General features: G+C 40.4%; 1 protein-coding gene across 1 annotated transcript; it reads left to right on the top strand.

Moving 5' to 3' along the window:
• On the top strand, nucleotides 1-26,390 carry PIK3R4 (phosphoinositide-3-kinase regulatory subunit 4). The gene is made up of 19 exons (XM_075705581.1): nucleotides 1-730; nucleotides 2,074-2,207; nucleotides 2,394-2,976; nucleotides 5,291-5,425; nucleotides 7,353-7,574; nucleotides 10,036-10,209; nucleotides 11,986-12,131; nucleotides 13,184-13,387; nucleotides 14,244-14,445; nucleotides 15,989-16,188; nucleotides 17,152-17,362; nucleotides 19,305-19,470; nucleotides 20,165-20,329; nucleotides 21,510-21,721; nucleotides 22,001-22,132; nucleotides 23,485-23,585; nucleotides 24,655-24,743; nucleotides 25,169-25,277; nucleotides 26,220-26,390. The coding sequence occupies exons 1-19, from the start codon at nucleotides 1-3 to the stop codon at nucleotides 26,388-26,390; spliced, it is 4,086 nt and encodes a 1,361-aa protein (XP_075561696.1).

Below are 26,390 nucleotides of genomic sequence, written 5' to 3'. Positions count from 1 at the left end.
ATGGGGAACCAGCTGGCTGGCATCGCCCCCTCGCAGATCCTCTCGGTGGACAGCTACTTCTCGGACATCCACGACTTCGAATACGACAAGAGCCTGGGGAGCACCCGCTTCTTCAAGGTCGCCCGAGCCAAGCACCGGGAGGGGCTGGTGGTCGTGAAGGTGTTTGCCATTCAGGATCCGACCTTACCCCTGACGAGCTACAAACAGGAGCTGGAGGAGCTGAAGATAAGGTTACACTCGGCACAGAACTGCCTTCCCTTCCAGAAAGCCACCCTGTCCGAGAAGGCCGCGATGCTTTTCAGACAGTACGTACGGGACAACCTTTATGATCGAATTAGCACCAGGCCGTTCCTGAACAACATTGAAAAAAGGTGGATCGCTTTCCAGATCCTTACTGCGGTGGACCAGGCGCACAAATCTGGAGTCCGCCATGGGGACATTAAAACAGAAAACATCATGGTGACCAGCTGGAACTGGGTTCTTCTAACTGACTTTGCCAGTTTTAAACCAACTTATCTTCCTGAAGACAATCCCGCCGACTTCAATTATTTCTTTGACACGTCACGGAGGAGAACGTGTTACATTGCTCCCGAGCGTTTTGTTGATGGCAGTATGTTTGCTACGGAGTTGGAAAACATGCGGGACCCTTCAACTCCTTTGGTAGACTTGGCAAGCAGCAATCAGCGAACAAGAGGGGAGTTAAAACGTGCAATGGATATCTTTTCCGCAGGTACTTGGAGCCATGAGGAGACACCAGTGTGGTGTTTATGATTGTGTGTCAGGGTGCAGAAAAGCTTATTTGGGGTGGGTTTTTGTTTTTGTTCTTTTTTTTACAGTTTAGAGAACGGCATGTGGAAAAACATGCTTATTTTAAGCATAAGACCCAACCCCAAACCTTTCATTCGCAGAAAAAGTACAGACACAGTACAGTAAGCTACGTAACTTAAGTGCATCGCCATGTTATCTGAGGAGGGAAGTCACATACTGTTCCGTTATGGCTCAGCTCTGCCCTAGAAAAGAGATGGTTCTGCAAGCCACAGACCATCATCTTCTCATGTCTGAGGTTCTGGGGATGCATAGCATATGCCTCATGGGACCCAAGAGGAGGAACTAGTCAGCGGTTCACCTAAGGTCCAGCTGCCTGGGAACTGAGCCAGCATTCAGGACAATTTGGCAGCATTGGTTTAGAAGCCCCTTCTCATTTCATTTTCCCCACAGGCAGGAAGTTGGCTAAGTAAGCAGGCTCCTGTCAATAGTCCCACTTGCAAAAGCTTGATAGAGTCCGACTGTAGGAGCCTGTCTTGAGTCTGGGTTTGTCTTGAGCAGTTTGAAAGGCATAATTTTGGCCTCCCCCCCCCCCCCCCCTTAAAGCGAATGAAAATCTGAATTTAAAATTAATGGTTACTTCATTTTACAAGCTGCTCTTAAGGCCAAATTTCCAGGGCACTCCACTGATAAAGCAAGATGCTGACTGTTGGGAGCAAACTGCAGGTGTGGGACTTTTGAAGAGAACGTGTCTCATGACGGGGTGGGGGAACGGCTGTGTTTGCCAATCATGTTATTTCTCACTGTGCTTTTGAGCTTGTGTGAGTGAATATATGCTGTCTTCCAGTATCACTGTGGAAGTAGAGGTTATTTCTTTACCTTCTCTAAAAGGGCTGCTTAGTTTTGACCTGTTGCCCTATCCATGCTGACTTACTGGCACTCTTCTTCCACATGACAGTGATGTGGGTTCCTTTTCTGGTGATGTATTTTCCAGCTGGCAGGTGGCTGGAGTCACTGCCTCATGTTTCCTAATTGCAAACTCCTCTGCTGTTGGCATGTTTGAAATAAAATACTTGGGAGATATTTCAGGGATCAAGTATAAAAAAACAGGTTTTGGAGCTTGAGATGCTATCTCCTTTCTGCAAGTTAATTTGGCAACTCATTTGCCTTATTTTTAATTGAACTAAGAGTTGCATAAGGTTTGTTCTTGTCTGTATATAGAAAGTGTCTGTTTATAATCCTCTGACATCTTTGACATTTTTTCTCCCCCCCCCCCCCCCCCCCCCCCCCCCTCTCCTTTTTCCCCAGGCTGTGTTATAGCAGAGCTCTTCACAGAAGGCGTACCCTTGTTTGATTTATCTCAGCTTTTGGCTTACAGAAATGGCCTCTTTTCCCCTGATCAAGTCCTAAACAAAATTGAAGACTGCAGTATCAGAGAACTGGTAAGGATGGGCTACAGCATTAGAACCATTTGTGTGGTCTGTTTGTAGTTTATTTCACCTACTTTGGTGACATTGCTTATTGTTTGGGTGGTTTGGTTTTGGGTTTGTTTTTTTTTTTTTGGTATTACAAATGTCTAAACCTTTAATCTTTCTCTCTCACTCCCTCCTACTTCTGCCTTTCTCAAGGTCACTCAGATGGTCCATCGCGAGCCAGATAAACGTTTAGCAGCTGAAGATTATTTGAAACAGCAACGTAACAATGCATTTCCTGAAATATTTTACACTTTCCTTCAGCCTTACATGGCCCAGTTTGCCAAGGAAACGTTTGTATCGGCAGATGAGCGTATATTGGTCATACGTAAAGATCTGGACAACATCATTCACAATCTCTGTGGGCATGATCGCACAGAGAAAGCCGAGGGAGAGACAAAAGAGAATGGGCTGGTTATTCTAGTGTCTGTGATAACTTCCTGTTTACAGACTCTCAAATACTGTGATTCAAAGCTGGCTGCTTTGGAACTGATTCTTCATTTAGCACCAAGATTAAGTGTAGAGATTCTTCTGGATCGTATTACTCCTTATCTGTTACATTTCAGCAACGACTCTGTGCCCAGGGTGAGGGCAGAATCTGTGAGGACACTAACTAAAGTTCTTGCTCTCGTCAAAGAGGTGCCACGCAATGATATTAACATTTACCCAGAATACATTCTGCCAGGCATTGCACACTTGGCCCAGGATGAAGCCACCATCGTCAGACTTGCATATGCTGGTAAGAGGAAATCCAGTCAAAACTCCAAATCTTGGGCTTTTCTCTATTTCCTTAACTGTTTTCTCCTCTACTGAAAATCGTCACATAGCTTGCGGTTTCTATTTCAGTACATCTCCCCAGAAGTCTCAGAAATGACTGCAGGTAAAGACACCTGTATTCACTTAAGCTAACTGGTGCAGGTGGTGGCAGCAACTTAATAATTAATGAGTTGACTTATACTAACAGATGATTTTCCAGTGTAGATCTGTACCCAAAGTAAATAATTACATTTTAAATAGTTTATAAAATATGTTTGCTCTCTGCTAGATGAATTAATTTTTCTTTTTTTTAATTAACATCTATCCTTCTCTGTAGTTCTGCATGTAAAAGCAACTTGCAGAATGTGTACGTGTGCTTTGGGCTAGGGCCTGGATGTAGCACAGAGCAGGTCTGCCCACAGCTAAGGTAAGGGGTCAGAGTTTAGAGCCTTATGCTCAGGGAAGCAGCCCTGGCTTTATTCCCTGGATAAGCAAGAGTGTAACAAAGAAAACTGCTTGTCCAAGCGGTCTTTGTGTAGCTAAGTTTGTGAACAGGGCTGTCTGAGCTTGCCCACTCTTTGCTGCTTTTATTAATTTATCTTAATTGACATTTCGTTAGCTCAGATTGTTTGCTGAGAATGGCCTGATTGGACTGAAAAAATATGAAACTAACTTAAAGCATCAGTGTGTTGCAATGCTTCGGAATTATTTTCCCCACAAAATGAAATTTGATATTCAGGGGCTGAAATTACATTATTTGCTGTGTAAGAGACTGGCTTATCCTGTAGCAGATGTTTTCTTCATAAGTTATTCAGATATGATTTCTGTCTGGTTCAAGAAGAAGCTTTGTAGTTGTGGCCATATTTGCTATTTACCATGTTCCCTTATTTGCTATGACTAGCTTATTTTCAAGTGTGTTGGTTTTGGGGGTTTTTTTGGGTTTGTTTGGTTTTTTTATTAATGTTGTAAATGTAGAATTCAGTTGAAAATGTCCTAGGTGATGTTTTTCTTTTGTTTACTAAGTAAGCTGATAAAACTAATTATTAAAGACAATGTATAGTGTATGAATAGAACCAATAGCTTTTTGTCACCTTGATCTTCCACATTTAGGAGTCTATGAAAGAACCATTTTTTCATCCCTCACTCTTATTTGTAGCTTAGAAAAAAAACACCAAATCTTGTAAAAATTATGGTCTATTAATAATTAATTTTTAAATAAACTAATGTAAAACTCAACTTGTTAAATAAGCTGAAATGGAAGAAACAAAATGCAATCTCCTTTTCCGCAAGTGCAAAAAGGCTACAGGTCTTGGTACCCACAGACTCCAGTTGCATCTGCTTACACAGCGGTTCTGTGTTCAGTGGTTTGACTTTATTTTGAAACTGAGTACAGCTAGAATATCTTCTGAAATTTGAGAAGGTTGTTTGAACTGTAGATGGTTAAGTCTGATTAAGCTGCCTTAATTTCAAATAGCTTTTCTTTTAAGAAAGCAATTTAAATTTCAAATAAATATATATATATATTTAAAGGTAGTCTAATAGCTTAGTTAACAGTGTAATAATACCTGAGTTAACTTGTGTTGCTATAGCACAATTTTTGGAAGTGGTCAGACTATTGGCTTACAGGATTTGATCTGGGCTGTGGACAGGCTCCATTGGCATGCTGCTGTTGTCTTGGACGACACTCAGAATGGCTGCTTAAGTGGGACTTCTGCCTCGATGGGATTATTCCTGTGCCAGCAGTGGTCCAACCCATATAATATAGCCTGAGTTGCTTCAGCAGCTTCCAAACAGTGCAGAACGGTGCCAAACCGTGTGGATAGATATGGGCACAAATGTTCTAAAAGTGGAATCCAGCCCTCAAGGGTAACCCTGTTGTTATTCCCTATCTTGGCGTGGTGGTTTGTTGTTTTGTTGCAGTCTGCCATGTGGGCATGTTAGTTAATTCAGGTTAATTGGCCTTCAAGTTCTATCAAGTTATTTAGTCATTAGCCTGAGATTAGATGGCATTTAGGGCTAGTTCTAGAAGGCTGAAATTAGTCCTTGTTACACTTGATATCCTTACAATTTTTCCACTTGTTTACATGACGTTACTGTGTGATTTGATGTACTTGGTAGGTTCTCTAGGGTCAGGGTCAACAGAAGTGGGTTGACCAGAGCATGTTGTGTAATTTCAATCCCATTTGCCCATCGTGACTGGTATTGTCAGTGGTTATAATCTCTCATCAGAGGGATCATCAGACTGGTGTAAATTGGCAAAGTAGAACAATTCTTAACCAAAATGTTTTCCTTTGCAGAAAATATAGCGTTGTTGGCAGAAACAGCTCTGAGATTTCTGGAGTTAGTACAGCTGAAAAATCTGAATATGGAAAATGAACCAAATGGTGAAGAAATGGATGAAACATCTCACCCTAGTGATAACTATGACACAGGTAATGTCACTTCTACTTACCATGCCTGCTTATAATAGCAAATCATGGGCCAAAGCTCCTAGTTAGCACTGATCTTCCTCATCTCTTAAAGCTTAGCCTTCCTATTAAATGGGAAGAATGCTTTGCCTCAACCAGTGTCAAAGCATGTGTGTTACAGCTTCATGCAGAAACAGACAGATCTGCTCTGAACATTGTGAAAGACAAAAAAGTATATAAACGAGCACACTTTTCTTCTCCAAAGGTTCTCAAGGTATTTGACTGTGATGCTGGCTGCCTGGTTGCATATCCAGCTTCACTCACCATCCTGTAAACAAGTCAGCTGCGAAAACATGGCTGTATTCCAAATGCTGCTTCCACTGAAGTGGCAGGCAGCGTTAGCTTTGAAAACTCTGTCCAGTTCTAGCATAGTCATAGTACTGTATTTTTCAGTCATTCTTCCTTTTCTGTTCCTATGCCTGGCAATTCTTGCCTCTCTTTTTGCCTGAAGATACTGAATGTATGGATGCCATTGGGCAGTAACACTGCTATCTGTGCTATTGTAACTGTAGCACAGAGAATAACTTAAAATCCTAAGGATGGCTTTTCTTTTTCTTTCCCTTGGGAAGGAGGGATGGTAATAAGTGGCCTGTGTGTCAGCTCCAGTGCCTTTTAGTGATACATAGATTTCCAGAACAATGCCAGGCAAGTTGTCTAAGCTGGGAAGAGTTTGTGGTTAAAACCTGTCATTTCTCTTTTAGGCTAAGTAGATCAATCAGTGACTAATCATAATTGGTAAACATCTCACACATGCTCCATGTGGTAGGGGAAAAAGGCATGTTTCAATTATCTCTTAACTAGTTGCAGGGTGATACTTAAAAAAAAAAACAACCCAAAAAAACGTACCAAAACCAAACATAAAAAGTCTCCTTCAAGTTCCCTCACATAAAGTATGGGGTGCTCAGAATTGCTGAGGAGTGACAGAGGAAGCCCCATCGTACAGGCTGTATTTATAAGAAATACTGTCCCCCATCCCTCAAAATAACTTGGAGATGAAAGAAGTTACACAAGGAAGAAAGAAGTTTGAATAGATCTATTCTTTTTACCCTTTTAGAAACCAAGCATGAGAAATTTGAACTAAGACGACAAGTTTTTCATGTGACTGACAGACAGAGTCACAATACAAAAGCAAATTAGCTGGTCTTCTGACTGCAGGCAAATGGTAATAACCCCTGCAAAGCTGGGACAGCAATAGCTGAAATTTTTATGCTACTTGCTTGAGGACCTCCCTTGTACAGCTTTCAGTAATAGCGAGTGCATTACCAATTCTGTTATTTCCATTTAATAGAAATAATATTTTAGTTGCATCATGGAGTAGAAGCCATGGTCAAGGTCACCTTCAAATTTTTCATCAGTATCGTTAGGGTAACTGCTGATATTTAATGAAGTTGGAAGTCCTCGCTTTTTCAAGTATTGTTTATTCTTCTCTGTATCCTTAATGAAGCCAATCTACCTAACTAAAAATATACTCTTGATCTGTTGTCAGTTCACAAATTTTGAAACTGATCGTCAAATAAACATATCAAACCAGAATTGCCTTGAAGCATTTTGTTTACTATTGTAACATTGCTGCTGATTCATTCTGATGCTTCTTCGCATCTGCATTTCACCTATATATACAATGAGCTGGATCATCTTAGTTGAACTTATGACAAGTTTAGAATATATTGATCTGGTAAGAATGTCTCGCGTTTCTGTACCCTTTGGCTTTGCCACCACCTCATGCTTAGTCTGAAGTTTTGGTAAGCCAGTTATTGGAATTGTTGAGGTTCTGTTGTGTCGCCCATCTTACCAAGTTTGGTGTTCTTCAGGAACTCCTTTAGTAGCAGGTAGTACACATGCACATATTGTTTCTTGCCAGCCCAAATGTTCATCCTGTTGTCTCTTGCAGAGTTGCAAGCCTTGCATGAAATGGTCCAGCAGAAAGTTGTGACTTTGCTAAGTGACCCAGAGAATATTGTGAAACAAACACTGATGGAAAATGGAATAACACGTCTCTGTGTCTTTTTTGGACGTCAGAAAGCCAATGATGTTCTTCTGTCTCATATGATCACCTTCTTAAATGACAAGAATGACTGGCATCTTCGAGGAGCTTTCTTTGACAGCATTGTTGGTAAGTGTTTGGTTTCAGCCAGAGTAGAAAGATGATAATGTAAATAAATTTATTTTTGCATATCCTGGAAACTGCTAACAGTCATATAAAAGTCCTTTCTTACGAAGATTTCTATAATGTATAGGAAAAGACTTTGCTGAATTATTGGGTGTAAATGTTTCTTTAGGGAGTGAAGACAAAACAATGTAAATACAAATATATTTTTCTTTTAGTCCTAATATTTAATACAAATGAGACTGAGGCATTTAAGTCTAGGTCAGATTAACATAAAAAATAAACTTTAAATGCTATTTTTTTGAGTCTTTTGCTAAAGCCACTGACTCAAAAAGCTAAGTTATGACAAGTAAGTACTAAGATTTCTGCAAGCTGGCTAGTAGACGTGTCAATTCACATGTGTGCATGGTCCCATTAACTTCAGTAGACCTGTTCATATGATGAAAACTATGCATAGGTATAGGCTAAAATTATAATCTGAAAATTTCTTTTAGTGCCTTGAAACCTCACTTAAAGATTCCTGTCAGCCTGGAAAACTTAATAACAATTTTAAAAACCTTACCAGTGATGACATCAGCTGTTAAGTATATCTAATGTTCCATGTACGTTGGAAATTATTCCACATGACTGTTGCTGAGAGTCAGTGCTCAGGATTTGCGGGTCAAGGAAACTTTCCCATTGCAGTACCTGGGGGGAAAAAATGGTACTTCAGGTGCATGGCAAGAAAAATTAGTACGATCAAACTTCCAGCAGGGCCATTATGGTAGGCACACGTTCCGTTATGACTGGAAGCCACAAAATGCTGTGCTGGCAAACCCTGTCAAGATGTGATGCTAATAACTTGCCAGAATTTGTTTAGAAGGAGCAATGGGGTAGCCAAAGCACAGGTCACAGTGTCCTGGCTTCTTGCAAAAGATGTGTAGACAGATGTGAGGCAATTAAGTGTAAAAGTCAAGACACGTAACCCATATTTTTAACTCCTCCTCCTCTCCCAGTATCTGTTCAAAACCTCCACGGAAGAATTCAGATAAAGTTCAAAATTTATATTTTTGTTTTACTTAAAGTTTTTGCACATCTTTAAAACTGAGCTCTCTACCTCATGTTATGTGCAGACACTCAGTATGTGCAGGCACTGCTGCTTGTGGCTGTGGGCAGATGCTCTTCTGTAAGTGGCAATGAGGGGATTTCTCTTACCTGTGCTATTTCTCCCTTCTTCCTCTCTTCCTTTTAGCAACTGATTCCAAAGCTCAGCATTAATACATGAGCAAGTATATTGATAATTACCTTATTAGAGCAAAAGTGATAAAGTTATTTTATGTTTAATCTCGATTCTGATGGGAAGACATTGCGTTTTCTGGTATTTATCAATCTCAAATAACTGGGTTGGAAGCAGAGGCAGTTATGGTCTATGCTGTGTACCACATGTGACAATAGCAACAATAAGCCTGAGCTATTCAATGAAATACTAATTTTTTTCTCTTGAGAACAATCAGAGGACTTGCCCAGTTGTTTGTGGGAAGGAATGTTAACTTGATGGATGTAAAGCTAGAGGGAAAGATCAGAAATCCAACAAGGTACATCTCCCTTACAGTAATTAATTTCTGGCAACAGTAAGTTGGTTATCTAATCCAAACAAGCAATTCCAGATGACAGTTTCATATAGCCAGTGGCTGGTTTTCACGTGGGAAGGGAAGAAGAATAGGAAAGCAGTTTCTTTTACTGCAATGCAGTTGATATATTTTTGTCCAGCAACTTCAAAAGAATTACCTTCATTTTCCTTTTGATCTTGGCTTCTTTCTAAGATTTTGAAATATATTTTAAAACTGAATTTATTTTTGAAACTGGGGTCAAGATGGCTTCATGATGGCAAATAATTTGAGACTAGTTAACTAAACAGCGTATCTTGCAGCCATTTCAGGGTGGAAGAGTTTTAGAAGATTGTTCTGAAAGTTCCTTTTTGACTATTAGTGATTTCTTCTTTTGTGGCTAAGTGAATGTATGTTATAGACTTTCCCTGCTGCTAATTAGTCCAGTATCCAGTTCAGTCTTTTCAGGAGTCTGAATGATACTCAGATTACAATCACTGCTAAGTTAAAAGACACAATCCTGTTAACAGAACCTTTCATTGTTGCTCATTTGTCGTTTTTGTGTACAAATGCAGGCACTGCATCCCCACCCCTCAGGAGCACTGCTAGTTTTGCCTTGCTGTTTCAGACTTCTGCTGGCCAGCTGTGTGCTGACATCTCTGTGCCTGGCATCTGGAAGGGCCACTGCGGGCACAGGGATCTGTTTTTATCAAACAGTTTTCACAATATTGGTCTAACTTTGAATGGAAAGCAGCTTCCTTTTTTTCTAATGGCTAACAATCTGTTTTGAGATGTCTCTGTGGCATAGCAATTTTAAACTTTGGTGAGGAAAGGCCAGGAAGTGCTACTTTGGATTTTTATGCATTCTTTTTATGTTTCAGGTGTTGCTGCTTACGTTGGCTGGCAAAGCTCATCAATACTGAAACCTCTGCTTCAGCAAGGTCTCAGTGATGCTGAAGAATTTGTCATTTATAAAGCCCTCAATGCTCTTACTTGTATGTGCCAGTTGGGGCTCTTGCAAAAGCCCCATATTTATGAGTTTGCTTGTGATATCGGTAAGTTGTAATACTGGAGAATACCTTGTTTTCCTAGTTAAGAAAAGAAATTATAGTACTACATAAAGGTTCACCGTCAGCTTAGCTGTCCAATATTGAAACCTCTAGTACTGTTTAGAATCTACACAAAATTGTGTTAATGAACTGTTGCTAGCTGGACTACGTTAGTGCTCAGAACTCTAAAATAATAATTTTGGTGGGACGAATTGGAAGCATCTTCTCTGATTTTTATATAGGACAGCAGTAAACAACAGTCAAAAAACATTCTGCTTTAAGATCTTTTCCTTGTTCTTCATGCCAACATACTGTGAAGAAAAACTGCTGGTTATTTCTGGAAGTTGATCAGGCACATAACTTGCAAACTCTTACCCATCAAGCCTTTGAAGGGGGTGTCCTGGTTTCGGCTGGGATAGAGTTCATTTTCTTCTTAGTAGCGGGCATTATGCTATGTTTTGGATTTAATATGAGAACAATGCTGATAACACACTGATGTTTTAGTTGTTGCTAAGTACTGCTTATGCTAGTCAAGGACTTTTCAGCTTCCCATGCCCTACTGGGTAAACAAGAAAACTGGGAGGGGGCACAGCCAGAATAGTTGATCCAAACTGACCAAAGGGCTGTTCCATACCATATGGCGTCATGCTCAGTATATAAGCTGGGGGGAGTTGGCTGGCGGGGAGGGATCGCTGCTCGGGAACTGTCTGGGTTTCGGTCAGCACGTCGTGAGCAATTGCGTTGTGTGTGACTTGCTTTGTATATTATTATTATTATTATTATTATTATTTTCTTATTATCATCATTACTATTTTACTTCATTTAAATTATTAAACTGTTCTTATCTCAGCCCAGGAGTGTTTCTCACTCTTACTCCTCCGATTCTCTCCCCCATCCCACCGGGGTAGGGGGAGTGAGTGAGTGGCTGCGTGGTGCTTAGCTGCTGGCTGGAGCTAAACCACGACAGGGGGGAACCCAGTCGTTCAGATGATACATAATCCTTTCTCATCCTATTTCTAACACCAGAAAAACCCATTTAACTCAATAGAACCTTGAATACAGAGTTGGTCTCTCCTTCCTCATCAGGCTTATCAGTTTAATTTAGATGTGCCCAAGATTTACCAGCTATTTATGGAAAATAAAATACCAACTGATCTTTTGAGATGTAGTCTGCTTCTTCCTAATGTTATGGCTTTTCAGATGCACTCAGAATTTGGGGCAGATGATCTGTGATTATATCTCATGACTAGATACAGTCCCTTGATTACAACTTCTTGAAACCCACGTAATTGAGATGGACTTCTGAGTCTGATAATCTTATAATGTAAGTAGTGACTACTCAAGGAAGACAGGGGAAGAAGGAAGGAATAAAGTATTTACTTAAAAAAAAAAAAAACCAAAATCAAAAGAACAACCAACCAAAACAAAACAAAAACCCACTCACTGGTATTAGGATTCTCCATAATTGTCCAGAATAAAGTTGAGATTTATTTTTGGATTAGTCTCCTTTGCAAATCTGGAGTTGACCATTAGGGATTTAAATGAATAAATAGGAAAAATACGCTTTTTGGCAACAGCAAGGAGCTGAGCAGCACAGGCACAGTGAAGTCTGTGAAATAATTTTCTCATAATGAGTGTTTTAATCTTGGTGCTGTGCAGGAGGGAAGGCTCAGTTTGGGGGTAATTCTTGGGAAAGTAAATGACATCATAGGCTGTCATATACAGGATGATCCCCCTTCACTAATATGAATGATATATTTTAGCAGCCTAATTTTCTTTCAGCACCTTTCCTGTGTCATCCTAATCTTTGGATACGTTATGGTGCAGTTGGATTTATCACCGTGGTAGCGCAGTATTTGAATATTGCTGATGTCTACTGCAAGCTAATGCCATACCTCCATCCTTTTATCACACAACCAATAATACAGGTAATACTTGAAATAATATTAATGTGAATATATCTTGACTAGTCATAATTCTTAAGTCTGTTGTGGCCATGGTCGTGGCTATAAGGACATTAGAATTTTTTTTTTCAATTAAGGTTAGAGGTGATACAGTTTTTTGATATCTGCTGTCAAGACATTGACAGAATGGCCATTGCCTTCCATGTTTGAAAGGCTGTTGTCTCAAATTTTTTGCAAATTGCAGAGCTTTTTACAAAGATTAAATCAACAGGTATGTCTTTGGTTCAAGCCCTTCTCTGCCTTGTTTACAATGAAACTCTTGCAATATTGTGCTAGTTTATTGGAGTCTAAAAGGCGTGAAAAGTTGGCTGTGAAACAAGTGTTTCTGTGTTCTGTGCTTTCATCTACAAGACTGAGTATTCCAGCCCTGCCCCGCTAACACATATGACTGTGGGCCTGACCCTCTGAAAACAGGAGCAGTGTGTTAGGTAGCCATTACCATGCTTAGGATTTCAGCAGTGTTACTCCTGTGATTCAGTGCTTTGCCAAGGGTAAGGGCAGAGTGCTCAGCATGAATCAGTTAAGTCATTTCATAACAGCACGTGTCTAGGAATGACCTGCATGATGCTGGTAATATGTTCATATAGGCATCTTTGCATATAAGTTTAGGGCCTGTAGAATGCATCTCTTGGGTGTTTAAAAGGGAAAGAGAACAGAGAAAATCTGATATGACCAACACAGGGAAAGATTATTTTCATGAAAGGAGAGAAGTTGAATCTAGATTATTGACACAATCATGTGCAATAATTTTTAAGCCCTACATGATTTTTGTTATTGTGAGTTTGAAAGCATCTCTTCAGGACTGAGCTGGAAACTGGTTTTTAGAACATGCCTTCAGAGGAAGAGATTGATTTTCATATTAATTTTTGCAGTTGTCCATTACTGACTTTCAGGCTGGGGAAAAAAATAAGTGCAAACATTGTAGACATGAGATGACAACATGTATGCTAGATTCCCCATGTTTATATGGATATCATCCTCCTCCATGTTGACTGGTCTCTCTTTTTGAATTGCAGATAGATAAAGAAATAGTCCTGCTAAGTGTACTTAAAGACCCTGTCAGCCGTTCCATATTTGATTACGTCTTAAGATCAAAGGATATCACAAACCTCTTCCGACACCTTCAGATGCGTCAGAAGAAGAGGAATGGTGCTCTCCCTGACTGCCCACCCCCAGAGGACCCTGCCATTGCACAGCTGTTGAAGAAGCTACTTTCACAAGTGATTGTTTTTTATTTGCACTTTGAAAGTCAGGCTTGAGATTCTTGGGCTCTGTATGTCTCCACAGACCCTAACCTTGCAGTTGCTGCTCTGAGGGACTCCCAGTCTGAGGTTCTGATCCTGCACACCATTGACTTAATTGATTTCAGTACATGCTCATAGGACAAAGAGTTCAGAAGTTAAGGAAGATTCTGAAAAGATCTGCCAGAAATAGGGCAACCTCATGTTTGGATTTCCCAAATACATCCTCTTTTTAAAGACTTCATTTGTATGTCTCAGATTTCTGACATCTGTGATGGTATCAGTGTTACAGAATATGTGCTACGTATTGTGTTGGAAAGAAGAGTATGCATTTGTTGGAGAGACATGCGAGTAACAATGCAAAAGCCAAAGGGAGCTGGAAAGTGTTGGGGCTTATATGTGAAGAGGGGAACACTAAGAATCACCCATACAAAGCAGTGAGAACTGGGAAGAGGAAAGACTGCAGCTGAGTGTGTGCGTGTGGTTTTTTAGTGGGGTTTTTCTTCCTCCTTGGTTTTTTTTTTTTTCCTATGGCTTGTGAGCTGTAAGCATGGCCTAGGTGGCAACAGAGCAGATTGCACCAGACAGTGATCCAATATTAAATACTATTCTGCCCTTTCACTATTCCTAGCCTTGTTCCTGAGGGGAAAAGATATTCTTACACTACAGCAGCTTACCCAAAGTCTTGTATGAGTGACAGACTGGTGTCTTGAATTCTGGGGATGTGCTTCCACTTCTGAGCCAGTCATTAATCTTACTGCTTCTTACATCTTTGTGCCTTGATGCATGTTCTTGTTCAAAAGTAAATAATAATATCTTTTCTTTTATTCTGCAGGGGATGACTGAGGAGGAAGAAGACAAACTGTTAGCACTGAAAGACTTTATGTTAAAATCAAATAAAGCTAAAGCCAATATCGTGGATCAGAGCCACCTGCATGACAGCAGTCAGAAAGGGGTGATTGACTTGTCAGCTCTGGGAATAACTGGGAGACAAGTGGATCTTGTTAAAACAAAACAGGAGCCTGATGATAAACGTGGTTGGTATATTTTGTGGTCTGTATGGATAAAGTACAGCCTTTCAGCATCAGAGAATTAAGTCTAATTATTCAGCAAGTGTTCTCAGTAATTCAGCCTACATAAGTATCACCATCCTCACTTAGTTTGCAATAAGAAAATTACTGCTGCTATTTGAAATGTGAAGTGCTGGAATGCTCTCTGGATCAGTGAAAGATGGGGGTATTTTGCCCCTGAGAGTATTTAAATTAGTTTGACTGCCTTTGCAGTAGTAAATGTGCACAGGTTGTTTAGCTGATTGTGACAAACAGGACTCTAGTGACCCATGGTAACAGTGTAAATTATGAATGCTACATTTCTGCTATCTCTGTTTCCTCTCAGGAAGTGATGAGCTCTCTAACTGTGAAAATCCAAGATTTTCCTCCAGCCTGGAGGAAACTGAGGCTTAGGTGTGATGCTGAAACAGGCTGGTACTGAGCAGTGCCAACTGTTGCTCACCCACCAAGTACCTGCTTTTTGACCTTAGGGTTCTTCAGCTGCTCATCCACTCCCATTTTACTTTGTTGTCCTCTCCTCTTTCAGCTTGAAAAGCCTCTTATATTTACTTGTTCAGCTTTGAAATCCACTTGCTGCTAACTGTATTCCAGTTCTCTGTATCCTCAAAATTCTTTTCTTCCAGGCAGTGAGCTTCCTCTTTGCTCTGTCAAGCTTGTAAGGCCCTTCTCTGTAAACCACTGATACGTTCTGTGTTTCAGATGTAAAAATACAGAAATATCTGCAAATCAGGTAGCTATTGCCATCTTATTTACAGAATTAAGATGCTCGTCTGCAAATATTTTGCATATCATTTTAAAGGAAAGTACATAAGTACAGGATTTTCTAGTTTTTTGCATCCTGGGGAGTCAGGAGTGGACAGGATTTAAAAGCTGGTATATGAAGTCTGTATTTGAACTAGCTGACTTCACCCAAAACTGTCACTTGCAAAGTCTTAATGCCTTTAACTTCTTTGCTGACTCTGTCCAAATTTAATTTGTCCCATGTTTTCATTTCACTTTTCATATTTTACAGTTTTAAGTGACTCCAGAGGAATGCTGAAAATAAATGTTTCCTATTTACAGATAACGTTCTTGAATCTACAGGTGATGTTGTGATTGTGATGGAAAACTGATTGTATTTGACACTGACAATGATTTGCTTATGCCAGTAGTGGAGTAACTCTCATAAGAAGAATATATCATGTGGAGTCTAATCCTGCAGCCTTCTAGACACAAAATTTCCCTGTACTGGAATGATTTATTGCATGAGTCAACTGTAGGATTAAGAAGGTGTAAACAGAGCACTTGCCATGTGTGTTCTGTTTGCCTCATAAATACCTGTCAGCTGGCTTAAACAACCTAGCAGTACCTTTTTCTCTGTTAAATATATAAATAATAAATTGGCATGTAAACATTGGATTCACATGTACTCTGAAAGTAATGACCAGCCTGAGTGAATGTTGTCATGAATATGGGTTTTCTTTTTTTTTTTTCCTCTCCCTCCCCTTCCTCCCTCACGATTTGCTTATAGCTAGAAAACACGTAAAGCAGGATTCAAATGTAAATGAAGAATGGAAAAGCATGTTTGGCTCCCTGGAACCAACTAACATCTCCCAGCCAATACCCAAAGGACATGGGCAAACTACTGATCCTGAAGCCATCCAGGCTGGGAAACCACTTCGTTCCGAGTCCTCAGCTGGCATTTGTGCCACTTTGTCATCCTCCCCACAGGTATTGCTGAAAACTACTATCTTTGCATCTTAAACTGAAACAATTCAATTGTTTTAAAGCCAAGTGGGACTACAGGGATGTGGCATTCTTGTTTTGTTTGGAGGCTATTTTACACTGGTGCTGTTCCCTGGTGTCTTCTCCAGCAGAGCAGCTGACTTTCAAGTTCTTATTTTTAAAATAGGGATTGAGAGAGGATGGAAGTAAGTTTAGTCACTTGAACAGAACAGCTTCACTAACAAATAGATGCTTTGCATGAAAAGATGGGGCTTTGTAGATTAGCCAGTTATTAGCTAAGCTGTTCTGGCAGGGAAGACTTTACCTCAAATTCCATGCTCTGATGTGTGTTGTAAGGAAGAGGAGAGATGTCATGATTTTAGCTTGGAACTGGTGTATCGCATTATAGCTGCATTTTGACATCCCGTACCTGTAATACTTAGTACTGCCTACAGGCTCAGAGCTCTGCAGGCTGTGGAGGCATCTCTTGACACTGAAAACTTCTTTCTATTCTGTTTCTAGTTGGAGATTAGCTGCTGCTATTTAAGTAAGTGTCCACCCTGAACTAAGAGGGAAACACTTCACACTCTTATTTTTAAAGCCAAATATAAATGAATAATAGTTTTGAGAGCTAGCTTGTAATTCTGTCAGTCTTGAGAGCAATAACTGCTTCTGTAATAATCCCATTAAGAGGTGTGCATGCCACGTTACAGTTTCTACAAAAAGAATACAGAACAGACTAGGCAAACAGGGTAGAGTAAGTGAATGGTTAAGCTTTTCTATAATAATTTTCACTATTTTTAATTGTTTTCATGCAAGCATGATATTTTTTAATGCTAATTCATTGCTGATTGATTCAATAAAAAAGATTTTTCCACTTTTCTTCAGGGTGACCCAGTAATCTTAAGAGCAGGATTTATCTGTGCATGGAGTGTAAGGCATATATTTTTAAGTGCTTATCTCTTACAGGCATCTGATGGAACAATTGTTCAACCCCGGAAACCAACCATACAGGTACTGAGCAGTACAGCGTCCCCATCTGCACACCAGTTACGCATCACCACTTGCAAAACTGAACTTCAGCAGCTGATCCAGCAGAAGAGAGAACAGTGTAATGCAGAGAGACTTGCCAAACAGATGATGGAGAATGCTGAGTGGGAGAGCAAGCCCCCACCTCCAGGTAAATCACAGGCCAATGAGGTCATTATACAAAAAAATATATATATATAATTTGAGTCAAAACATCATCATCTCAAGGAAAAAATGCAAAAGATGAGGAAAAGAGGAAATCATTAGTTTAGGAAATGTGCCCGCTATGCAGAACACCTATTTGGCAAAATACATGCATGACCTCTGAAAGAGGCTCTGGAACCTAGACCTTGCAGTAATGGACCCAGACTACTGGTCTGAAGCCCAGGTTGTGCGCTCTGTTCCACTGAGTTTTCTGAAGCGGGTTGTTTGTAACCAGGTATATGGCAGATAACTTGCCATCCTGTAACAGCCTGTAGCTTGGTTGGGGCAAGGGGAGAAACACTGTGCCAGGAGGTGAGAAATGTATTTTTCCTGGGGTGGCTCCAGATTTTCAGCCATCCCGTGAGTGTTGTAACCTCTTGGCTACGTTTTCTTACCCAGTGGCATGCATACTGGGGTGGGCTGTTTGAGCTGCCCTTGTTTACAAAGGAGCCTGTCCCCACCAGCAGTGGTGACGGTGACACAGTGCCCAGCCACAAACAGGAGATGTGTATTCTCATACTACATTGTTGCTTTCAGAGGGGAAGGAATTCTTACCTCTTGTTCCTTCTTGTTCCTCCCTGATAGCCAGCACCCAGGTTTTGCTGATTAGGACTCTGGCAGAAACATACCATTTTAAATTACAGCCATCTTCCTATGGCCACAGCTTAAATTTTGAAGCTCCAAATTGAGATTGAGATTTACACAGATTAGTCCTCAGCATTTTCTGCTGGTGTTCTCCACTCAGTGTGCTTGTTGCTGGGTATCCCATATGGAGATTTCTGACTGGCCTCTACTAATGGGAGTTCATGAGCTTAACTTCCAGATGTTGAGAGCAGAGTCTGTATCAGCTAGGCTTGCAGTATTCAGCGTAGTGATGCTAAAGTCTTTTGGTAAATCTAGCATTAAAAGTACACACCTGGGCATATACAACTACTGTGTCAATTTAAGGGAAGTAGTAGAAAATCATCAGGAAAATGATCCAACCATATAGCATTTGAACACAGCTAACCTTGACTGAGCTTGGCTAAGCCATGTTTTTGTCTTCTGAAGAGAGTTTTACAACCCATGAAATAACATGTCCCAATACAAGCAGGTGACCTGCTCTGCCACACAAGTGAGTGCCAGAAAAATGTTCATATTTAAAGTTTGTGTCTTAGCTGAAATTTGCTGTGGTCTGTCCTTCATTATCTTCATCTGCTGTTAATCCTTCACTAAAGTAGATGCCTGTTAGAAGTGCAGCCGGATACTTCTGTGCTGCTTATTTCAGAGGATAAAACATCATGCAAATGTTGGCAGTTACTTGGCAAGTTATTTCATGGCAGCTCAACTCCTCAATTTTTGTTTTGAAGGACTGGAGTAAATTTTCTATGGGATTTAGAACAGCTATTATTTCATTTTACTAGGTATGTAAGGCTGACAATGTAGCATGTAGTGCATCACTGAGCCTGTCAGTTCAAGCACTCTACGGACATTCCAGGAACTTCAGTCTGTTCAAGTGTGTTGCTCATTATGTGCATTTTGGGCATTTATGGGATTGCCATTTGCAGCACAGCAATCTGCATGCTGATAGCAGGAGAACTGTGCACTAGTATCTCTACAAAGTCTATGAAGAAGGGCTCTTTGTAATTTCACTGAATGTATATGGAACCCATCTAAAAGAAAACTTACCTGGATCTGCCAAAAGAGTTTAGTTTAGAATTGAGCAAATAGGCTTTTGCCTTTAATATTTAAAATGCCCTAGCTCTGCGTTTTGAGTGCCTTCTGTGCTTTGCAGTTTTAATGACTGTATCCCAATATAGCTGTTGGTGGATGGGATCAGGGAGATTTTCATGTTCCTAATTAGGTTATGAAATCAACACCATACTTCATGGTTTTGTTTTTCCCTGTAGGATGGCGTCCCAAAGGATTGTTGGTAGCTCACCTTCATGAACACAAGTCTGCAGTGAACCGCATTCGGGTCTCTGATGAACACTCCATTTTTGCCACTTGCTCAAATGATGGCACAGTGAAAATCTGGAACAGCCAAAAAATGGAAGGAAAAACTACTACAACCAGGTAGCTTTAAAACGCATGGGATTTTGGGGCTGCTGTTTTAGAGTGCAAAATAAAGTAGAGCAGGGAGCAAAATATGAATCACTTGTGGGTGTGCTGGAGATATCAATAATGAAATACACTGGTGTTCCTCTTAGCATGCAGCTATAAGATAGTAGGTTGGTGTTTCAATTACTTAATAAAAGAAAAAAAAATTACTGGCAAATGCAAAGGGACTGCTTTGCAATTGTAGTAATTACAGGCTTTTTGATTTCATTTCTATACATACATAAATATATTCTGGTGCTGCTGTTTAAAGCCATCTGAGTTTTTTGGAACAAATTAGCTTTACGCTTAACTGTCTCATCCACTGATATTTGATGCAGGAAAGCTGTATTGCTCATTAAAACACAGGTGGTATGATATCCTACTTTGATACAGATCTAGGTCAGACTTCTATTTTACTGATAGATATATGCTTCTGCAGTTGGAGACTGTCATAACCTAGAGGCTCAAATATGGAGAGTTAAGCTTGCAGAGGTAACACAGGCTTTGTTGCTTTCTGATTTTGAAACACTTAGAAAATACTATTTTCAGAGCTCTCTCAGGAGCCATTGGTTTTAAGTAGGTTTTTGAGAAAAGCAAGTAATTTTTTTTAAAGTGCCACAAAGAAAATTCCTCTTTTTTTCCTCTCTTTTACTCTCTCTGTACTGTTTAGATCAATTTTGACATACTCTCGGATTGGAGGACATGTAAAGACACTTACATTCTGCCAAGGCTCGCATTACTTGGCTATAGCTTCGGATAATGGTGCCATCCAGCTTCTTGGTATTGAAGCTTCAAAGCTCCCTAAATCTCCTAAAATTCATCCAATACAAAGCAGGTATGTACTTAGAGCAGATAAATCTCACTGCAGAGCTCAAGCTGTTAGCATATTCCTCGATTAGATCCCTTGATTTGCTCTAGGCTTCCTGCTGGCTGAGCCTAGGGTGTACTGGAAGGCTGTAACCCATGATCTTATCCTGCTTCATAAAGGAGGATTGAAAGGCAACTGTGCAGGGCTGAGAATTAGTAGCTCTAGGTTATTGGTGCCTCCTATGTCACTGGACTCATTATAAGCTTGAAACAGTCAGTCTGAATAGTTCTCAATTTATGCACTGGGATTGGTAGTTTCTTACCTCCTCTGTTACAATATTAATACTTATAAAGTAATTCTGGAGATTCTTTTGCGTGTCATTAAATGAACGTTTACAAATGTACTACGTGTGGTTTGGCCTCAGGCATGCAAATTTTTCTGCTAGGCTTTTAATGTAAGGTGGCAAAGATATGGGGGATGGGATACTATTTAGGGGGGTCTTTGGGGGTGGTTTAGCTCTTTGTTACCTCTCTCCATGTGAGCAGTTTTTGAATACTTGGCACTGATTCAACAGCTCAATCTTCCAGCTTGAGTGAGGGACATGTCCAGGCCCCAGCAAATCTAGCAACCATCTCAGACCTCTTTTCTGTCCAAAGTAAAAGTAAGGTGTCTGTCTCACATGTCCCCTCTTATTTGGGATTAAGTTCAGAAATGAAATAAACCAAATCTAATGGAGATGGAAACTACAAACCAGATTTTCCCTTTTGGTATACGCTGCATTTGTGCCGGAAGAAGGTGTCCATTTGCACACACAGTAAGAGATTGATGACAGTGCTGGCAGCGTAACATGGAGAGGGGTGTTCCTGCCTGAAAACTCTGGGTAGATGAATATCTGATAAATGTGGAGCATGAATGGGAGAGAAATATCAAACATGCTGAGAGACCTAGAGCACAGAGCTATGTTTATGTTCGCAAAGAGCTGCTGACAGCATTTTTCCAGCTTGTAGAAGGCTTGCAGGTCCTACTGGCAGAGAGATTTGAGAGAGCATAAGCATCTGTTGCACTAAAATTGGAAAGTTGTTTCTGGCAGATGCCTTGAGAAGTGACTTGAAGAGGAAAATGCTGCTCAGCATTAGCTATTGAAAGGAGTCTTAAACTTGGAAGGAGTCATATCTGGTTTTTAAATTAGTTTATTCTTTTAACTCAGGTCCTTAGATCTGAAGGATGATGGCTGCGTGGTAGACATGCATCATTTCAATTCAGGAGCTCAGTCTGTACTGGCTTATGGTACAGTTAACGGATCTCTGGTTGGATGGGATTTGCGATCTAGCAGCAACGCTTGGACACTGAAACATGATTTGAAATTAGGCCTCATAACTTCATTTGCTGTGGACATACACCAATGCTGGCTGTGTATTGGTAAGCCTGTATTTCTTGTTAGCTTCTCTCTCTCTCTGTGCTCCCCCTCCTGGTTTTCTTTTAGAATAACCATAGCTCAAGCTTTTGCTTGATCTGATTTGACTAGATTATGCTTTCCTCAAACAAGAGGAGAGAAATACCTCCTGATCTATTTGTGGGAAGTATCCTGCCCTCTAAGTGCTTGAGGCTGAAGTCCATCTTCCTAGGAACAGAGCACAAGGATATGGGCAAAAATCTGTATATTTATCCCTCTGACTACGGGGAGCTTTCTCTCACCAGGAACCAGCAATGGTACCATGGCATGCTGGGACATGAGGTTTCAGTTGCCTATCTCCAGCCATTCTCACCCTTCCAAGGCCCGAATCAGACGCCTGCTCATGCATCCTGTCTATCAGTCCTGGGTAATTGCAGGTAAAAGATGTCTTAAACTTACCTCACAGTTGCCAGAGGTTGTGATTAAAGCAGCTTCTGTCTCAGCTTCTCCTTCAAGCCCTGGGGGGAGTTTGTTTTTTTTTTTTTAATTCCCTGTAGCTTTTCTTGTGCTTTGCTTGGGGAGAGGAGAAAGGGAAGGTTGATACTTGTGTGCTGCCACTGTGCTTTTCCTGGTTTTTTGAAATTACGAAAGGGGCAGGGGAAGTAGAGTTAAGCCATTATGAGAACAACAGACAGCCTTTACAATTCTCATCTGAGCATTACAACTCTCATGAGGGTCCCTCCCTGTGTGCTGTCTACCACATCACTTTTTAAGGACGAAATGTTATAAAAGACATGTCGTGGTTTAGCCCCAGCCAGCAACTCAGCACCACGCAGCCGCTCGCTCACTCCCCCTACCCCGATGGGATGGGGGAAAGAATTGGAGGAGTAAGAGTGAGAAACACTCCTGGGTTGAGATAAGAACAGTTTAATAATTGAAATAAAGTAAAATAGTAATGATAATAATAACAATATAATAATGATAATAACAATAATATACGAAGCAAGTGATGCAGAATGCAATTGCTCACCACCCGCCGACCGATACCCAGACAGTTCCCAAGCAGCGATCGCTGCTCCCCGGCCAACTCCCTGCAGCTTATATACTGAGCATGACGTCACATGGTATGGAATAGCCCTTTGGTCAGTTTGGATCAACTATTCTGGCTGTGCCCCCTCCCAGTTTTCTTGTGTACCTGGCAGAGCATGGGAAGCTGAAAAGTCCTTGACTAGCATAAGCAGTACTCAGCAACAACTAAAAACATCAGCATGTTCTCAACATTCTTCTCCTACTAAATCCAAAACCCAGCACTATGCCTGCTACTAGGAAGAAAATTAACTCTATCCCAGCCGAAACCAGGACAAGACAAAATCCAAAATTGTGACATACAATGATGGGAACTCTTTGGATTGCTGTCTTACCTGCCCAGGAGTAATCTCCAAAGTCCCTGATGACCATACTGAGCAGACCATCCATCCTTCTCAAAGAAGGATAAGAAGTTATCTGGGGAGGGAACTGAGGTTTTAATACCTTTTAAAAAGGGTTGGAGATTAAAGCAGTTTTCATTTAAACCCTCTTAAATGAGGCACTTTAACTCTAGTCAAGCTTCTACTAAACAGTAAAACCACAAACACAGCTTTGCTGCTAAAGCAAGACTAACAAATGCTGCAGAGAGCAAGTGAAGAGTGTCTCTATGTCATACCCTCTGTATAATGTCAGTAGAACGCAGGTAGTGAGAGCCAGCCAACCTGTTTTATATTTTTTTGCATTGGCAATATCTTTCCTGTAGCTGTTCAAGGCAATAATGAAGTCTCCATGTGGGATATGGAAACTGGCGATCGACGCTTCACTTTGTGGGCCAGCAGTGCGCCTCCTCTTTCAGAACTGCAGGTCTGGTCTTTTTCTTTTCCTGTTTCTGTTTTGTAGCCAGGGCTAGAACAACCTCAGACTCCATGCTATGTGTCAGTACAGTTACCTGTCTCTGTGGCCTTGCCAGTTTGGCACCAGGGACTTGCCCTGGGATTTATTTTGGCACCATAGTTGTTTTGCTGTCAAAATTAAATCCCCTTTGTTAAACAGCAGTGTAACCTGAATCCTCATTGGTATCTTCCACTATCTGTGGAATGTACTTGTAACACTTACTTGCTATATCCAGTCATGTTCTTAGAAAACCTGTGAGCCAGTCAAGCCTGTAAAGATTACAGCAAAGCCAAAATTCACAGTGTGGCATCTTGTACTTACTTTTACTTGCCGTTTCTGGGATTGTGCATACTTCTGTAAGCATCTGCTCTTTTGCACATTCTTTCTGTAACATAATGCCACTACTACACTTAACTGCTAGTTTAAAGCATGAAGTTGCTCTTCTTCAAGGAGTTAATTGGGGAAGGAACAATCTGGCATATCTTTCTTAAAACACAAATACATACACAAAAATAACCACAGCTGCTTCTATAAATGTTCTAAATGCTGATCTGGAATCTACCTAAACTTGAATTTGTACATGCTACAAAGATTGCAGGCTGAATTCATTTTGGTCACACACTTTGCACACAGGGTACTTGTGATTCAAGTTAGATTTCTGTTACATGTCTGTCCCTTAATGCCTTCATAGCATAAAAATTTGAGCACCCACATGCTTTTCAGCATGATTCGCTTGCCTGATTGTGTTAGAAACAATCTTTCTCATTTGCCATCATTGAGAATGTAATTTCCAAGATTCCAAAAAAGCATTATGCAGAGTTAAATCTGTTGCATCGCTCTATGAAACATAAGGAATAAAAGGAAGCAATTTACCTTAATATATTAAGATGTGGTCTGTTAACAAAATAACTTGGCATTTGTCAGAAACATTTGGAAATTGGATGGAGGGATGAATGTGGTAAAGAATGCATTCCCTTTGTGAAGCATGGCAACAGCTATTGGTGATAATTTATTTTTACATATCCCTTTTCCCTGCTAGCCTTCTCCTCATAGCATCCATGGAATATACTGTAGTCCAGCATCTGGTAATCCCATATTACTGACAGCAGGCTCAGACATGAAAATAAGGTAATAAAACCAACAACATTTTTGTTTGAAACCTTCCCCTCAACCCCTGCTGGTATACTAAATTTTGCTAAGCATTGCATAAGTAACCTCCAAGAATTCAAAACAATAATGCTGAAGATGTGTTCATTAGTAGGCATCAGTGAGCTGAGAGAATTGTTCTCAGCAAAAGTAGTGCAAAACTTGGTGCTTCTCTGAAACACAGTATGTACCCTTCTGTAAAGGCTGCGTGAAACAAAACGGTAACTCGTGTAAGCTTGATATGAACGTTGATTTCTCTGCATCACTGTCTTCCACTAAGTGTAGAAAGCGTATAGCATTTGTGCCCACTCATTTTCATCATAAGAGCAAGACAGCTTTTCAACAGCTGTATTAAGCTGACAAAATTGAACATCTCAACTTGATTTTTTTTTTTTCTTTGCATTTAGGTTTTGGGATCTAGCCTACCCCGAGAGATCATATGTTGTTGCCGGAAGTTCTAATTGCCCATCTGTTTCCTACTACAGGAAGATAATTGAGGGCACGGAGGTGGTTCAGGTATTTTGCTTTGTTTGATAGACACCTATTCTGCCTGCCTTTTGGGTGGCACCGTGGGTTATATTAATTGCATGATGGATTTAATTATAACTATCTCACTCTTACCTTTTATGGATGGTGTCAGCATTGCATTTTCAGGCAGTTAGGAAGAAGTTATTTTGAAAAAAAATAAAACAGTTGTTTTTGACAGAATTAGGCTTACCAAATAATACTTACATGCAGAAGCCAGAGTCATGTTTCTTCTGAGATACTGAAATCTAGTGTCTTAACACTTGATTTTGATCAGTCTTTGGAATGTCTTTGGTGTAGGATCTTAGCAAGGCATTGTGAGATGTATTGGGACCAAAGTAACATGGCAGCAGAACGCTGCAGTTTTTATTACATCCTTCAGAGTGACTTTTGGAATGGGCAGCGTTGCTAGGTGTTGAATAGCACAGTGTTTTGTTTCAGTGCAATTGAATGAATGATACTTCAAAGGTGACTGTTTAAAAAAAAAACAAACATCCAAGTCAGTGAGGGTCTGTCTATGCACTATGATTTTTGAGTGTTTCATGTGAAATTCTTAATTATATTCATGCTATTAAACCAGTTTTTATAAAACCCTTGGGAAGCTAAGATGTAAGTGTCGCTGTAGCACTTCCCCCCCCCCCCCCCCCCCCCCCCCCGGACTATCAAATCTTAGTAGTTAGTGTCGTTGAAAGAAATAGAGAAAGAATGTTTTATTTCTCATAATCAGAGAGCTGTAATATCAGTTCAGTTTAAGACTTACATTGTGTGTGATTAAAAGAAATGAACCAAGGAGTAATCCTAAGAAAACCATCAAAGGGGGGGAGATCTTGGGGTTTTTTGGTTTTTTGATCTTCTTACAACTTTGTGTGATAATTCCGCTTTGAAAATATTTACCTTTCTGTAAATAATATTTCTCGCTTTCTTTTTGTACAGGAAATTCAAAACAAGCAAAAACTGGGTCCCACTGATGAGACCCCTCGGAAGGGTCCAGAGTCTCTCCCCGTTGGACATCATGATATTATCACAGATATCGCAACTTTCCAGACCACACAAGGATTTATAGTAACTGCATCAAGGGATGGAATTGTCAAAGTGTGGAAATAA

The sequence above is a fragment of the Pelecanus crispus genome, chromosome 2, assembly GCF_030463565.1.
Source record: "Pelecanus crispus isolate bPelCri1 chromosome 2, bPelCri1.pri, whole genome shotgun sequence".
In the NCBI taxonomy this organism is placed as follows: domain Eukaryota; kingdom Metazoa; phylum Chordata; class Aves; order Pelecaniformes; family Pelecanidae; genus Pelecanus; species Pelecanus crispus.
This window is presented reverse-complemented; position numbering and strand designations above follow the sequence as displayed.